The 16,000-nt window shown below is 38.8% G+C and overlaps 3 protein-coding genes across 6 annotated transcripts; all 3 read right to left on the bottom strand.

Annotated features, from left to right (window-relative positions):
- Window positions 1–410: 410 nt before the first annotated feature.
- Window positions 411–3,187, bottom strand: LOC112563158. Its single transcript, XM_025236920.1, has 3 exons — window positions 2,706–3,187; window positions 1,241–1,381; window positions 411–569 (listed from the first exon to the last, which is right to left on the bottom strand). The coding sequence occupies exons 1-3, from the start codon at window positions 2,908–2,910 to the stop codon at window positions 412–414; spliced, it is 504 nt and encodes a 167-aa protein (XP_025092705.1). The 5' UTR covers window positions 2,911–3,187; the 3' UTR covers window position 411.
- An 880-nt stretch (window positions 3,188–4,067) lies between these two features.
- LOC112562295 (epithelial membrane protein 1-like) lies at window positions 4,068–6,533 on the bottom strand. The gene is made up of 3 exons (XM_025235452.1): window positions 6,208–6,533; window positions 4,996–5,136; window positions 4,068–4,346 (listed from the first exon to the last, which is right to left on the bottom strand). The coding sequence occupies exons 1-3, from the start codon at window positions 6,395–6,397 to the stop codon at window positions 4,153–4,155; spliced, it is 525 nt and encodes a 174-aa protein (XP_025091237.1). The 5' UTR covers window positions 6,398–6,533; the 3' UTR covers window positions 4,068–4,152.
- A 2,012-nt stretch (window positions 6,534–8,545) lies between these two features.
- On the bottom strand, window positions 8,546–15,478 carry LOC112562226. 4 transcript variants are annotated; one of them, XM_025235326.1, is made up of 3 exons: window positions 14,805–15,471; window positions 9,654–9,794; window positions 8,546–8,819 (listed from the first exon to the last, which is right to left on the bottom strand). In XM_025235326.1, the coding sequence occupies exons 1-3, from the start codon at window positions 14,992–14,994 to the stop codon at window positions 8,656–8,658; spliced, it is 495 nt and encodes a 164-aa protein (XP_025091111.1). In that variant the 5' UTR covers window positions 14,995–15,471; the 3' UTR covers window positions 8,546–8,655. The 4 variants fall into 4 exon arrangements, with proteins under 4 accessions (XP_025091111.1, XP_025091109.1, XP_025091112.1 ...); XM_025235324.1 differs by lacking the exon at window positions 14,805–15,471 and adding an exon at window positions 10,853–11,269; XM_025235327.1 differs by lacking the exons at window positions 8,546–8,819; window positions 9,654–9,794 and adding exons at window positions 13,097–13,295; window positions 13,965–14,105 and having other exon boundaries at window positions 14,805–15,478.
- Between the last annotated feature and the right edge of the window lie 522 nt (window positions 15,479–16,000).

Here is a 16,000-nt window from a genome sequence, read left to right as displayed (position 1 = left end):
GTAAATAATTTGAAGACGAGACTGCAAATTTTTATTTATGGTTATATGGGAAAAACCTAGACAGCAAAAATAAATGTTTGTTGCATGATGACCCCACTGGGTGGCATTTGACTGTCTCTGATGTAGTATTAACAGCTTGGGTAAGTCTGATGGGTATCCACTGTCAGAAGATCGTGTGTAAATCTGATGGGTAAAATCTTACTTTATGAGGCCAGAGACATTTTCAGACATTTGTGCTAATGTAAGATGTAAACATCAGAAACCAGCTTCACACCTGTGCAGAGTTGTGTTTGTAGTTTGTAACTTTGAATTTGATAACGAAAGCGAAAAAAAAAAGTAACCGTCAAAGACAGTGGAGCCAGTCATCTTCACACATCTCATGGTAGCTCTGATGATGTAGAAACAAAGTTGTCACTGTCGCAGGCCTACTATAAACTGCACAGCGGCGTCGAAGATGAGAACACTTGCGATAACAGAGCAAATAAATCCGGAACCAGTGGTGAACACATTTTGATTTATGTCCCTCATCATAGAATCAAACACGACAAGCTCTATAATCAAGAACGTTTCTGAAACAAAGAACAATCGTCTTAAAACTTTCCATTTTGACATTCAAAATTGTTTTAAAATGAGTGATCGTTTTTCGCAAAGAATTTGTTTTCAAACTGAAGTTGTTTCAGGGCTGCCCTCCGACAGGAAGAGAAGAGTCTATTGATATTATACTCACTTATAAATAAGCAATTCTTTATAACATATTCATAAATATGGGATGCAAAAGTTATATTTTAATGATTGGTAAAGCTCTGTGTAAGAAACTATTTCCCTGTGTGAATACCCACCTGTTTATACGCGCTGTTGAATCATCGTAATTAATATTATGTTTACTAATATTAAAATTAAATATTAAATACTATGTTTACTATCTAAAGCCCTCTTCAACACTGCGTTACTGTGTTAATTAGTACTTATTATCACTATTTTGATAGTAGATAAATAGAAAGGTTGTTTTCAGAACAGTCAAAAGGGTGAACAAAAAATAAATAAATAAAATAACTGAAGGCTCTCTTTATCATCTAGCAATGAAGTAAACAACTTAGAAAAGGACGTAATGAATCTATGTTGGGTTTTTTTTTAGAAAGTTAGAAGATTCAAGCTTTGCAAAGTCAACATCCTGTTTGAATTAATGGTGCATGACAGTCGCACGCACGAACACACACACACAGGCATCCAATGATCCTACCCGCTGCAGCGCACGCAGCCAAGGCGTGAGGAGACAACACGGATGTGTTTTCTAGGAAGCAATGAAGAATTCCAATACACAGACTTTCGACGATGGCCAGCAGTCCCAAGAGGGAGAACACCTGACAAACTGTCCACCATTCTAAATGACGAGAGACAAATCAAGCAGCCTTTTGGTATACTGTCTTCAATGTCTGTCTACACTTGACTAAGTGGGGAGTACGAATTTTGAACTGGGTAACTGTTTCTCACTTAATGTCGAAAGGTCTCAATATTTATGGGGCCAGCTGCACAACGCATCTAGGTCTGAAACGGATTTAGTTAAAACAGTTTTATAGAAAGTTTTTAAAGGATGTGCACAACTCAGTGTTAAACTCGTTAAACAGTTGATGATGAGCTGTGTTTTTGTCAGTAGAAACTGCGAGATGTTCAATAATTTTGGAGACTTCAGTTTCACACCGCTTAAATAATTTGTCGCCGTTTTATTTAATCATAAGGTCCTAAGCTTGTCAACACTTCAGGTTCCTTTCTGAAAAAGATTCTAATACCAGTGTCATCGATTTCAAAACCTTTTTAGACCTGGGTTTAACATAACACTTCTATGCTTTTATCAAATTTAAAATACAAAAAACTGATTTTTAAAGATCTGAGACGATAGTTTAGCGCTTCTATGAATTTTCAAAACAAAAGTAGTTTCCTCTTAAGAACTTTTAAAGTTTAAACGTGTGCTGTGCAGCTGGCCCCACATCTCGCTATCAAATTTTATTATGTCAGGATTAAGCAAGTCTGTAAGGAAAGATTTTTTTTAACAATTATGATACCACAACCACTGACGGCCATGCTTCATACAGATAAAATAACAAGTGACAAATTTATTACTCCCACTGAGTATGTACAGTGTTTCCATTCCATTTAAGCTGACAATCCAAAACAGGAGAAAAAGACTTCCATCAGCATGGAAATAAAAATGTTCTGATGTCTAACGAGAAGCGCTATTTCAGTTAAAGAACACTAAACTAGCCAGCCAAGGTGTAGCACAGAAAATCTTACATCTTTGAGATTTCAACTGAAAAAAACATTTTTAAGAGAGGAACTATGTATTGTAGGAAAGAAGGAAAGAAAAATTTTATTTTTATATAATAGCAACAGGAGCCTTGCCTACATTATAATGTCACTTTACACTGATAAACTACTTGTTCAGTATGTGCTATTTTAGGATTTACTTTTTCATATTGCTTGTTTATACCTTTATAGTCAATAACGTGTGTGTGATGTAGTGTAGTGCCACAATCTGCCGTGAAAGAGAGAGAGAGGCATAGTGAGACAAGATGAGGGTAACACAATAAGGAGAGAAGAAAGGGAGGGGTAAGTTTCATTGAATGATGTCTTGTTGCTATGTAGATTGGTAGGTAGACGACATATCTTCACATTTCCTTAAATGTGAGCATATAATGTACAGGTCTTACCTGAGTATTCACTGTACTCGACTAGAAAACGTAGGTCGTTCTGGTACCTAGGAAATAAACCAACCGATCTCGTTTTATTACCATCACAGCCACCTGGGATCACCAGCCACCCGGCTCCAGCTACAGTCACGAGCTGAAATACCAGAGCTACCCCACAATAGGCGATGGCTACACAGACTGGGATCTTGGGTACTTTGAAAGCCATTTCATTGCCTGGGTACTCTGAAACTTCTTTTTTCTTGTTGTGTAAAGTTTCTCAATGTTTTCGTCCAGCTCACGACTTTGAGATGGCTAGGACTGAGCGGCGCCTACTTTTCTGCGCATGCGCGAATGCAATAGAGATAGGAGCTCTGGTCACGTGCATCTTAGACAAGCTGCCGAGGCTGATAGGGTCTGGGTCGTACCCGGTAAAAGTCTTGGTTTGTCAGTCTTGTATCCTCTCCTGTACGATGCACATTACTCACAGTGTTATATTCAGCTGAAACTTGTGTTTGATAAGGCTAAAGCAGATTTTAGCAACTTTCACCTTCAAAGGGGAAAAGATAGCCTAGTAACTATAGCTGCAGTGTTCGAATCCTAAGGTGCGCACAGCTGTCAGGTCGACACCCGGATGCAGCAGCGTAATTCCTCCACCTGAGCAGGTTGAGGAAAGGGTACTTGACTTCAGAGTGGGACAAAATAAAACTTCTATAAAGAGGAGATGGACGTTTTCCTAGCAAAACCTTGCTTTGAGATATGGGCCGGAACAGTAAAGACGACTTTTAAATAAATAAAAATCAAATCAAATCGCGGCGAAAGGGAGATACAGGCTAGCCTTGGTTGAGTTTAGACATTTATCAAAGCAATTAATTTTTTTTTATTAATTGTTGTATGATAAAAGAATGTCATTCTCTGGGGGTGTTTGTGTGCATGTGTCTCAGTCTCTTTAATGACTGTGAGGTTACAAAACAAAAAAGAAAATGAGCCTTATACAGCGAGAAATCACGAGAAATCACGATGGCTGTAATGAACTGTTGTCAGTTTAGGTTACCAGGCTGTTTGAAATGAAAATGGCAATACATTAGAGGTCATCTGTTTCTTTCAGTTTTGCTTCATTGGTTCAGTGTCCGTGGAGATTGATTCTAAGCAGTGCCGAAGTAGTTGATTATGCATGATAACATTTTAAAAGATGGCGGCTTGATTCTACTGTAATACTTTAAGAAAGGCTTTGTGATATCAAACTGTTCTTGTCGAATAAATGATAACAGAACACGAAACTCTGATAAGACAAACGATCACACATCCACGTGAAGTGACATTAAACACGATTGTTTATCCATGTGCAAAGACATCGGAAATCATTAGAAATAAACAAGACAACACTTGTAAAAGCGAAAGGTTTATTAATTGTTGGTATACTATCACATCTGAACTAAATCAGAAAAATGTATTAATTTTTTTAGCTTTATTATCCACTTGGACTATGCTGAAAGGTGTGTGACTGTCCAAGTCCTAATGCAAAACAGGCTGCAGCCCCGACACTGAGAATGCAGGCGATGATGGACAAGATGAACCCGTAGCCGAAGCTGACATCCTTAGTTGCTCTTATTTCGTCACCCATCTCACCTCCAAACACGGCAACTTCAATTAACAGGGCTACGACTGAAACAGAAAACGGTTAAAATTATTTGTGGCCCATGTTTCTTTGCTTGCACCGCATTTTTATTGCATGTACTATATACTTCAGTAGGAAGGACCAAAGCCCTGTTGCTAAGACGAGTTGTCTAGAACTGTAACTGGAAAGTGAATTAATGTGATTATATAAACGTAAGATGTGTTTGTGTGATGATTTAATAATTCAGATAATACTTTCTTGTTCATTTTAGACCACCGAATACTTATAATTATACAAATTGGAAAGACATTTTTAAAAGTTAGTTACTTCATTCCAATGATAAGCTTTGTTGTAGTCAAGATAAAGAGGCTGTAGCTGAGAAGATTAATAACTTTTTATTTTATTTTTCCATGCCTCTTTCAGTAAACTACTTTTTAGTTGACTGAGTTTTAAATTTAAGAAATACTGCTTTAATTTTTGTGGGGATTTTTGTGGGGAAAGAAAGAAGTAGTACAAACAAGCGTTAAAAAGAATAGCATTGTAGCTACTTTGCATCATTGCTATCATTGTCTGTGTTTGTTTACTGTTTTTTAGCTGGCTAAGCCTAATAGGGCTGCTACTGGTGAGTCTGGACTGTAAAAGTAGTGAAACAAGTGAAATATAAAGTAAGAGCATTTAATGTTAAGTTCAACTCACCGGAAGCAGCGCACGAAGCAATGGCGAGAAGACACAGGACACGTGTGTTTTCCAGAACAGCATGGAGAATTCCAACTGCCAGACTTCCGGCGATGGCGAGAAGTCCCAGGATGGAGAACGCCTGAGTCGCCCTGAACCAGTCTAAGGGGAGATAAATGAAATTGATTTGAATGGATTGTCTTCCCATCACGTCTTTCGTGTTTAACACACGATTTCTGCTTTACAAATGATATCGTGCTTTTTAACATGTATTTTCCATAAACACGTAAACACATTACATGTTTACACAATTCCTACCCGTTGCAATATAACAAGCAGATGAGATAATGCACATCAAAATATGTTATAAACATCTAGTCACTGTTTCAAAATCTTCCTTCTCATAATCAGAAAGTTGTTCGAAAACATAATTTTGAAAGTTTTGGCAGAAATTTTGGGCATATTTACATTTCCCCAAAACAATCTGCTGAATGTTTTCTTTTTCACATCTACATGTACTGTAGTCACAATCATCGTTCTCCTCTAGACCCATATTAAATAAAGCTATTTATGTCACCAGTGTTCTTAGCAGGACTCTTAAGCCATTTCAATTTAATATCTTTAACATTTGCTACTTTTCCGAAACTAATGTGCCAGTCATCATGTTTATTTAGTCTTCTATACCATTTTGGACAACAGTTAGGTACACGTATATTGTCTTATTAATGATACCATTATTACACTTTTATTTGTGTCATAGGAAAGCGATGATGGTTCATTTATTCTCTGTTTGGATGAATGTATTTCTTTATGGTATTTAAGCAACCATTCAAAGAGTCAAAATTAATGTTTACATCTTATCTCATTTTAACATCTTGACATGATAGGAAATTTCCTCTTTTATCAATAAATGTTTAATTAAATCTATCACTTTGTCATATGGGAATGATGAGTACTCTTCTGTAACTTCTTTAATTACAGTTTTTATTTGGGTTAGATAGTCTTTGTCTTTCAAGTGTGAGAATATCTTCCTTAGACTAAATATAAATAGTAGAAGAAGTATATGATGCAAAGAAAAGGCAGGAGGGCAAAGAAAATGGACACTTTCTACTAACGTTACTCTGTTGTGTGTGTGACTGACTGACCAAGGGGCGAATGAGTTTCGATCGGTGTGCATGATTATTCTTGGCTTAATCCAGGTAATATGTCCATGAGTGATTCTGTGTGTCTTACCTGGCTGCTTGCTGCTCTGGATATCGTTACACTCGCCTCGAAAACAAGTGCGGAACAAACCGATTTCTATCTCAGCTTGCTTGTTGACAGCCCAGCCGCTACCCCCCACAGCCACCAGCTGGAACACCAAGGCCACCCCGCAACAGGCGATCGCCACACACACTGGAATCTTGGGTACCTTCAGTTCCATCTTCCTACAGTTTGTCTGTGAGTTGTAAACAATTTCTTCTACAGAATGGGATCTGTCTGAACACAGAAGTCAGGTTTCCCAGTGTCCTTGCGCAAACTGTTTATGACTCCGCCCATCGACATCCGGGTTACCACGGTTGCGGCTCACCGGAGCGTGAATCACGTTCTGCACGCGCGGAAGATTTGCGATGTAAAAACAGGAGATGACTAGGAACGCAGTAAGATGGCGGGGCTTTTGTTTACTAAAAATACTTCTGTCACAAACCTGTTTTAGCCGAGAAGGGGACAGTGAACGTAGCTGGAGAGAAAGGTGTGAAAGATGATTTGTGCGTTTGTCGGTGTGAGCAGTCTGTTTGTCGGCGTGCCGTGCCTGTGATGGCCGGCCGGCCTTTTAATCATCTAGTGTTGACAGACTGGTTTTGTAGAGAAGAAAGGAAAGAGTGTTGTGGTGTTTTGAATATTATTGCTGCGGCTGAGTTTTTCCTTGATGGGAGGGGAGTGGAGTCTCCTCGGTGTGCATCCTGAGTTTCTTGTAACAACTTGGAGTTTTAGTCCCGACTGGGCTGTTATTGTGTGTAAATCCTGACAAGATTTGTATCGAGTGAATTAGTGTAACATTTAGCCTGTTGAGGTGAGTGTGTATTTGTGTTGATTTTTGTTAAATCGGTGAAATTTCAAGGATGGTGAAATTTGAGTGTTGGATAAGTGAAATATATATATTTAAGTATATTTTATGAATGTAGATAGTTAAGAGTAGGTATTGGTTTGAGAGGGAGGAGAGTTAAGTTTTCAACTTGCTATTTGTCTAAAGACTGTAATTTTTTCCTCCAGGTTTTCTCTTTTGTTTGTTCTTCTTTTGTTCATCGTTATCCGCCTGGGGTTTGTCGACTATCGCTGGATTACCTCTAGCTTCAGGAAGGGCGTCTGTACCTGTGAGACTATCTTGTTTACAACTGAATACTTTGTGTTATTTTCAACTGGAGACTTTGTGGAGAACTGCATCGTCAGACAGAACATTGGATATTTTGAGACAGTGGAGGAAACTGTGTTCGAACTGTGGGTTAAGAAATTTAGATTTGCTTTGTGTTTTCTTTTTCTTCAAATTATATTTATTTATTAAAATTTAAATTGTTGGGTTTTTTAAAAGTTATCTTCCTCATCTGAATGAAACTGTAGAGTGCAGGTGACAACTACTCATACGCAAGACTACTCGTCAGCGCCGATTAGAAGCACTCAGCTATAAACCATGTAAGGAATTTTGGGAATGTAATTCTGATAAAGATTTCAAAAATGAAACTTTGCACTTAAATTTGTTTCGATGTTGAGTTGTGTGGAGGAAACTTTCATGATTTATCTTTTCCACACAGCTGCATTGTGAAATGACCCATCAGGATATCAATTAGCAGTAGACATGGGAACAGGAACTTACCGACTCGTGTACCCCGGGTGGGGTGAGTGTTGAGAGCTGTCCCAAGATGGAGAACACCTGACAAACTGCCCACCATTATAAATGACGAGAGACAAACCAAGCAACCTTTTAGTTTACTGTCTTCAATGTCTGTCTGCACTTGACTAGGTGGGAGTACATTTTTCAGTTGAAGGGACAGGGATAGGGTCTCTCATATAGAACTGGGTAACTGTTGCTCACTTAATGCAGAAAGGTCTCAATATTTATGGGGCCAGTTGCACAACGTATTTAGGTCTGAAACGTATTTAGTTATAAGTTATATTCTAGACTGACCAAGCTAACAAAAAGTTTGACGCAAACTGACGCGCAAAAAACTCCATTCACGGTGATTAGTATGTGGAAGAAGCAGCTACTAAAGTGGATCTGTGAGGTTACAAAGCGAAAATGAAATTGAGGCTTAGAGCGAGTTTTGCTTCATTGGTTCAGTACGTGGCCGTGGAGATTGATTCTAAGCAGTGCAGAAGGAGTGGTTCATGCATGCTAAATTTTTAAACCTGACAGCTTGACTCTATGGTAATATTGTCATAAACGCTTTGTGATATCAAACTGTCGAACAAATGATAACAGAACACAAAGCTCTGATAAACCAAACGATCACACATCCACGTGACGTGGCATTAAACACGATTGTTTATCCATGTGCAAGGACATCGGAAATCATTAGAAATAAACAAGACAACATTTGTAAAAGCGAAAGGTTTATTATTGTTAGTATACTATCACATCTAAACTAATTGAGAGAAATTTATTTATTTTACGGCGTTAACATCCACTCTATGATGATGGGTTTGTCACTGTTGAAGTCCTAATGCAAAACAGACTGCAGCCCCGACACTGAGAATGCAGGCGATGATGGACAAGATGAACCCGTAGCCGAAGCTGTCACCCTCAGCTGCTCTTATAAAGTCACCCATCTCACCTCCATACACGGCAACTTCAATTAACAGGGCTCCGGCTGAAACAGAAAGCGGTTAAAATTATTTGTAAACATGTTTCTTTGCTTGCACCACATTTTTATTGCATGAACTTAATACTTCAGTTGGATCGACCTTTAGCCTTGATGTGAGGAGTTGTCTACAACTGTATGTCACTGATTTTAAGCATGATAAAGCTGGAAAAGTTGACAGAATCTTAAACAAGTTTTAAATCCTAATTTAATGTCTGTTTAATGTCTGTAGCTTGAGGGAAGCTCATAACATGCTATTTGGTATGACTTTCAAAAACCTGTCCTGTCACCGTGCTTTGGAACACAGAAATCTGTCTTTTTGCAAGTTTTCCAGAAAACAGAAGAAACATTTGGCGTGCTAAAGCTGTTTTCTCTATAATTTATCTTCCTTGCAACCCTCCTTTTCAAACGAATGTCGTAATTTACAATCACATTCAAAATAATTGGTAAGACTAATATCTCTGAACAGGTTGAGGTTAACTCTTTTTGTTTTATTTTTCCATTCCTCTATAAGTAAAATATTTTTTAGCTGACTACGTTTCAATTTATAAAATACTGCTTTACTATTTCTGCAGTTTTGGGGGATATTGGCGGAAAGAAAGCAGAAGTGCAAGAAGCTTTAAAAAATATAACACTTGTAGCTGGTTTACATCACCGATATCACTGTTTGTGTTTGTTTACTGTTTGTTGTTGTTTTTTTTTTAAGCTGACTAAACCTAAAAGGGATGTTACCAGTGAATCTGGACTGTAACAGAAGTGAAAAAATATATATGTGTGTGTATCTATATATAGTGAGATATAAAGAAAATTAACGCTGTGGCTAACTCAGCGCATTCAACTCACCGGAAGCAGCGCACGAACCAATGGCGAGAATAGACAGGACACGTGTATTTTCCAGAACAGCATGGAGAATTCCAACTGCCAGACTTCCGGCGATGGCGAAGAGTCCCAGGATGGAGAACGCCTGAGTCGCCCTGAACCAGTCTAAGGGGAGATAAATGAAATTGATTTGAATGGATTGCGTGGGGTTTTTTACTGCAGGAATATAATATGATTTAGCAAGCAGTAAAATTAAATCTAATAACGTCTTTCCTGAAACATAATTTTTAAAGTTTTGCCAGAAATCTTGGATATATTTACATTTCCAAAAAAATGTGTGTTGCATGTTTTCTTTTACACATCTACAGTAGTCACAATCATCGTTCTTCTCTAGACCCATCTTAAATAAAGTAATTTTTAGCTTCAGTATTCAGTAAGTCTTGTACAGCGTTATAATTTCGGCAAACTTACTATCATAATTTAATTTTATACATGCTTTTAGCTAATTAGTAAAGCAAATACCAAAAAGTTTACATTTTTCTGGGTTCCATTGCATCTGTAAGGGGAGTAAGTACTTAGTTGATGAATTTGCTTTGCTTCCTAGCCATATTGGACTTGATTTTTCGGTGTTTTTGATTGTTTATTCCTTATTACTCCTCGAGGAGCATAGGGATGCAGAACTAAACCAATTATTTTCTCAATCAAATTTAACGTGTTCATTGATTCTTCTACAGATTGTCTATCACCCTCCAGAGTGAATTCTGTATTCTTGGATGTTAGTGAAAACTAAAGTCTTAAACAGCTCGCTCTAAATACAGGTTTGAAAAGAACGCTCGCACTTTCTTTAGCTTTTCTAAAACTTTCCCCATTTGGCTTCTGTAATTTCCGAATATTCTTACTTACATAGTTACCTTTTTTCAGTGAACAGATACATTTTAAATCTCAATATACTTTTCTAGCTCTATACTGCTTTTGAAACATAAACTCAGACTGAGCTCTCTTGAAGACCAGCATACCATTCCTGACAATAAATATCTATTAGACTATCTCTAAATTTCGTTTAAAACAGTCTCTTGTTCCCAACTTGGTGAAGCATTCATACACAGCCTAAACCCACAGGAAATAGCATCTGACTGACTGGGCGAATGAGTTTTGATCTGTATTTGTGATTGTCTTTGGCTTAATCGAGGTAATATGTACATGTGTGTTTCTGTGTGTCTTACCTGGCATCTCGCTGCTCGGGATATTGCTACAGAAGCCATAAGCACAACCACGGAACAAACCGGATTCTATCTCAGCTTCCTTGTCGACACGCCATCCGCTACCCCCCACAGCGACCAGCTGAAACACCAAGGCCACCCCGCAACAGGCGATCGCCACACACACTGGAATCTTGGGTACCTTCAGTTCCATCTTCCTACAGTTTGTCTGTGACTTGTAAACAGTTTTCGTCTCGTGTGTGACCAGTCTTCTCACCTATAGCCCGTCTACATACGGGTTACCACGTCAGCGGCTCACCGGAGTGTGATTCTCGTCTGTAGCCACAATAGAAGACAGAAATGCAGTAAGATAGCCGGGCTCTTGCTTGCTACAGTCACCTACTCAGTCAGACACAAGACTACTCGTCAGTGCCGATAAGAAGCACCCAGCTATAAACCGTGTAAGGCATTTTTTGAAATGTAATTCTGATAAAGATTTAAAAAGTAAAACTTTGCAAACAAATGTGTTTAAATGTCTGAGTTGTGTGGACAAAACTCTCATGATTCACCTTATCTCACCAGTGTATTGCGAAATGACCCTTCACTGATATCAGTTGACATGGGGACAGGAGCTTACGGACTCGTGAACCCCGGGTGGGGTGAGTGCTGAGACCTGTGCGCTATCTACGTGTTGTAAAAGAGAGAAGGAGAGAAAGAAATGTGTGTGTGTGGTTATCTCCTCCCACTCTTTCTCTCTCTCTCTCTCTTGCACGCGTGCATACGCAGAAAGAAATAGAAAAACAGCGTGCCTAAGACGAAATCGGAACCAGAGACATTGACAAGTGTTAATCGATGCTCCACCGGACTGTCATTCAGAAAAAAAGAGGGTGTGTACATGCGTATGTTTGTAATAAATGCTGCAATATAGTTTTCATAGTTTGCTTCTCTCTATTCGAAGGCAGTCGTTATCGTGGTAGCTTTGGAGCGTAGACTCCATGTTGTTTGTGTGATATGTAATACTGAAGTCATTGTGTGTTATGACTTTGAATAACCAATTTCACTCATAAAATGAAAGCGAAGACTGACCACACATCTCGCTATCAAATTTTAATTATGTTAGGATTAAGCAAGGCTGTAAGGAAAGATGTTTTAAACATTTCTGATACCACAACCACTGACGGCCATGCTTCATAGAGATAAAATAAGAACTGACAAATTTATTAATCCTGGTGGGTACGTTCAGTGCTTCCATTCCATTTAAGCTGGCAATGCAAAACAGGGAAAACGACTTCCCTCAGCATGAAAATAAAAATGTTCTGATGCGCATGAGTAAGACAATAAGGAGAGACAACGGGGAGAGGTAAGTTTCATTGAATGATGTCTTGTTGCTATGTAGATTGGTAGGTAGACGACATATTTTCACATTTTCTTAAATATGAGTAAAGAATGTACAGGTCTTACCTGAGTATTTACTGTACTCGACTCGGAAACGTAGGTCATTCTGGTACCTAGGAAATAAACCAACCGATCTCGTGTTATTACCATCACAGCCACCTGGAATCACCAGCCACCCGGTTCCAGCTACAGCCACGAGCTGAAATACCAGAGCTACCCCACAATAGGCGATGGCTACACAGACTTGGATATTGGGTACTTTGAAAGCCATTTCATTGCGGGGGTACTCTGAAACTTATTTTTTCTGATTGTCCTTCTTTGTCACGAGCAGCAGTTATATTCTAGAATAACCAAACTAACAAAAAGTTTGACGCAAACTGATGCGCAAAAAACTTCCATTCACGATGATTAGTATGTGGAACTAGCAGCTACTAAAGTGGATCTGTAAGGTTACAAAACGAAATGAAAATGAGGCTTAGAGCAAGAAATCACGAGAAATCACGAGAAATCACGATGACTGTAATGAACTGCTGTCAGTTCAGGTTACCACATTCGACTTTTTGAAATTTAAAAGACAACACATTAGAGGTCATCTGTTTCCTTGAGGTTTGTTTCATTGGTTCAGTACGTGTCCGTGGAGATTGTTTCTAAGCAGTGCCGAAGGAGTGGTTCATGAATGAAAAAGCCGACAGCTTGACTCTATCGTAATATTGTGATAAAAACTTTGTGATATCAAACTGTTCTTGTCGGACAAATGATAACAGAACACAAAGCTCTGATAAACCACACGATCACACATCCACGTGGCATTAAACACGATTGTTTATCCACGTGCAAGGACATCAGAAATCATTAGAAATAAACAAGACAACATTTGTAAAAGCGAAAGGTTTATTTATTGTTGGTATACTATCACATCTGAACTAATTGAGAGAAATGTATTTATTTTACAGTGCTAGCATCCACTCTATGATGATGGGTTTGTCACTGTCGAAGTCCTAATGCAAAACAGACCGCAGCCCCGACACTGAGAACGCAGGCGACGATGGACAAGATGAACTCGTAGCCGAACCTGGCACCAGCAGTCGCTATTATTGTTTCACCCATCTCACTTCCAAACACAGCAACTTCAATTAACAGGGCTCCGACTAAAATAGAAAGCGGTTAAAATTATTTGTAAGCCATGTTTCTTTGCTTGAACCGCATTGTTATGGGATCGACCTACAGCCTAGATGTCGTGACGGGTTGTCTACAGCTGTATGTCACTGATTGTTTAAGCATGACAAAGCTGAAAAAGTTGACAGAATCTTAATTAAACAAATCCTAGTTTAATGTCTGTAGCTTGAGGCACGGCCATAACATGCTATTTGGTAAGACTTTCAGAAACCTGTCCTGTCATCGTGCTTTGGAACACAGAAATCTGTCTTTTTGCAAGGTGTTGCCAGAAAAGAGATCTTAACCCAATACAAAACGTCTGGTGATACAAGAATGTTAATTTTAGACCACCGAATACTTATAATTATAAAGAATCTGACAGGATATTTCCAAAAGTTAGTTACTTCATTCCAAGGATAAACGTTTATGTAGTCAAGGTAAAGAGGCTATAGCTGAAAAGATTGGGAAGACTAGTATCTCTGCACACGTTGAGGTTGACACTTTTTCTTTTATTTTTTTTTTCATATAGATATAGTGAAATATAAAGAAGATGAGGGCTGTGGTTAACTCAGCGCATTTAACTCACAGGAAGCAGCGCACGAGCCAATGGCAAGAAGAGACAGGACACGTGTATTTTCCAGAACAGCATGGAGAATTCCAACTGCCAGACTTCCGGTGATGGCGAAGAGTCCCAGGATGGAGAACGCCTGGGTCGCTCGGAACCAGTCTAAGGGGAGACAATTGAAACAGATTTAAATGGGTTGTCTTCCCATCACGTGTTTCATGTTTAACACACGATTTCTGCTTTAAAAATGGGATTGGTCTTTTTTTAACATGTATTTTCCATAAACACATTAACACATTCCATGCTTAAACAATTCATACCTGTTGCAATATAACAAATATGTGAGGTAATACACATGAAAATATATGTATGAAAGTCTAGTCACTGTTTAAAAAAGTAATTTATTGTCAAACTACGTTTTTCCAACATGAAGAATATTAAAGTGCAAATTCTCTACTTATCATTTATCTCTCAGATTTCTATAAACAGGACATATACATAACACACACATGAAGTTCATCCTGTCATACCTTGGCAGAAGGGACAATGGAGAGCTCTTGAAGATTGTTCGAAACGGTTCCTATAACTATTTCTCTCGTATTCTAACGTGCGTACGCCTTTATTATGTTATTCTTGTTTTAAATCTCAATATACTTTTCTAGTTCTATACAGCTTTTGACTGACTGACTGACTGACTGACTGACTGACTGACTGACTGACTGACTGACTGACTGACTGACTGACTGACTGACTGACTGACTGACTGACTGACTGACTGACTGACTGGGAGAATGAGTTTCGATCTGTATGCGTGATTGTCCTTGGCTTAATCCAGGTAATATGTAATTCTGTGTACTTTACCTGCCATAATGCTGCTCTCGATATTGAAACAAAAGTGTCCAGAACAATAGCGGAACAAACCGGTTTCTTCATTAGTTTTCTTGTTGACAACCCAGCCGGTACCCCCAACAGCGATGGCCTGGAACACCAAGGCCACCCCGCAACAGGCGATCCCCACACACACTGGAATCTTGGGTACCTTCAGTTCCATCCTCCTACAGTTTCTCTGTGACTCGTAAACAGTTTTCGTCTCGTGTACGACCAGTCTTCTCAGCTATCGCCCGTCTACATCCGGGTTACCACGTCAGCGGCTCACCGGAGTGTGATTCTCGTCTCAAGAAGCTGCACGTGCGGAAGATTTGAGATGTAACCACAGTAGAAGACCAGAACCGCAGTAAGATAGCGGGGCTCTTGTTGGCTACAGTCACCTACTCAGTCAGACGCAAGACTACTTGTCAGTGCCGATAAGAATCATCCAGCTATAAACCGTGTAAGACATTTTTGGGAATGTCATACTGATAAAGATTTAAAAAGTGAAGTTTTGAAAACAAATTTGTTTTAATATCTGAGTTGTGTAGACTAAACTCTCATGATTCCCTTATCCGCATCACTGCATTGCGAAATGACCCTTTACTGATATCAGTTATCAGTTGACATGGGGACAGGAACTTAGGGACTGGTGTACCCCGCATTGGGTGAGTGATGAGAGCTGTGCCTTGTTGAACCTTTGTGCACTTTGTACGTGAAAAGAAAAGAAAAGTCATTCAGTGTCTGTATACATACATGCATGTCATAAATTCTAGAATACAGTTTTTTTAAGTAATTTTTTTTCTCTCTATTTGAGCGCAGTCGTTGTTGTGGTAGCTTTGGGGAGTAGATCACATGTGTGTGTGATATGTAATACTGAAGTCTTTGTGTGTTAAGACTTTCAATAGACAATTTTATTCATAAACTAACCACATTTACAGCTAAGACAAGACGTGTGAGAGAGATGTCCTTTCGCCTTAAAGGCGGCTGAAACACGGACTTGTATAAAAAGCTGAAAGAGCTCATCTCTTCTTATTATCATTTTTCTGTTGCTGTGACTGTAGTAACCTTTGTTTGACGTGTGATTTTATGGCGTATGTGCCATTGGCATTTTCCTTCTTACCATTGGCTTTCAACTGTTTAACTCCCAGTCTTCGGTAGTACACATGAGAACAGAAACTTACCGTCTC

The sequence above is a fragment of the Pomacea canaliculata genome, linkage group LG4 (assembly GCF_003073045.1).
Source record: "Pomacea canaliculata isolate SZHN2017 linkage group LG4, ASM307304v1, whole genome shotgun sequence".
In the NCBI taxonomy this organism is placed as follows: domain Eukaryota; kingdom Metazoa; phylum Mollusca; class Gastropoda; order Architaenioglossa; family Ampullariidae; genus Pomacea; species Pomacea canaliculata.
This window is presented reverse-complemented; position numbering and strand designations above follow the sequence as displayed.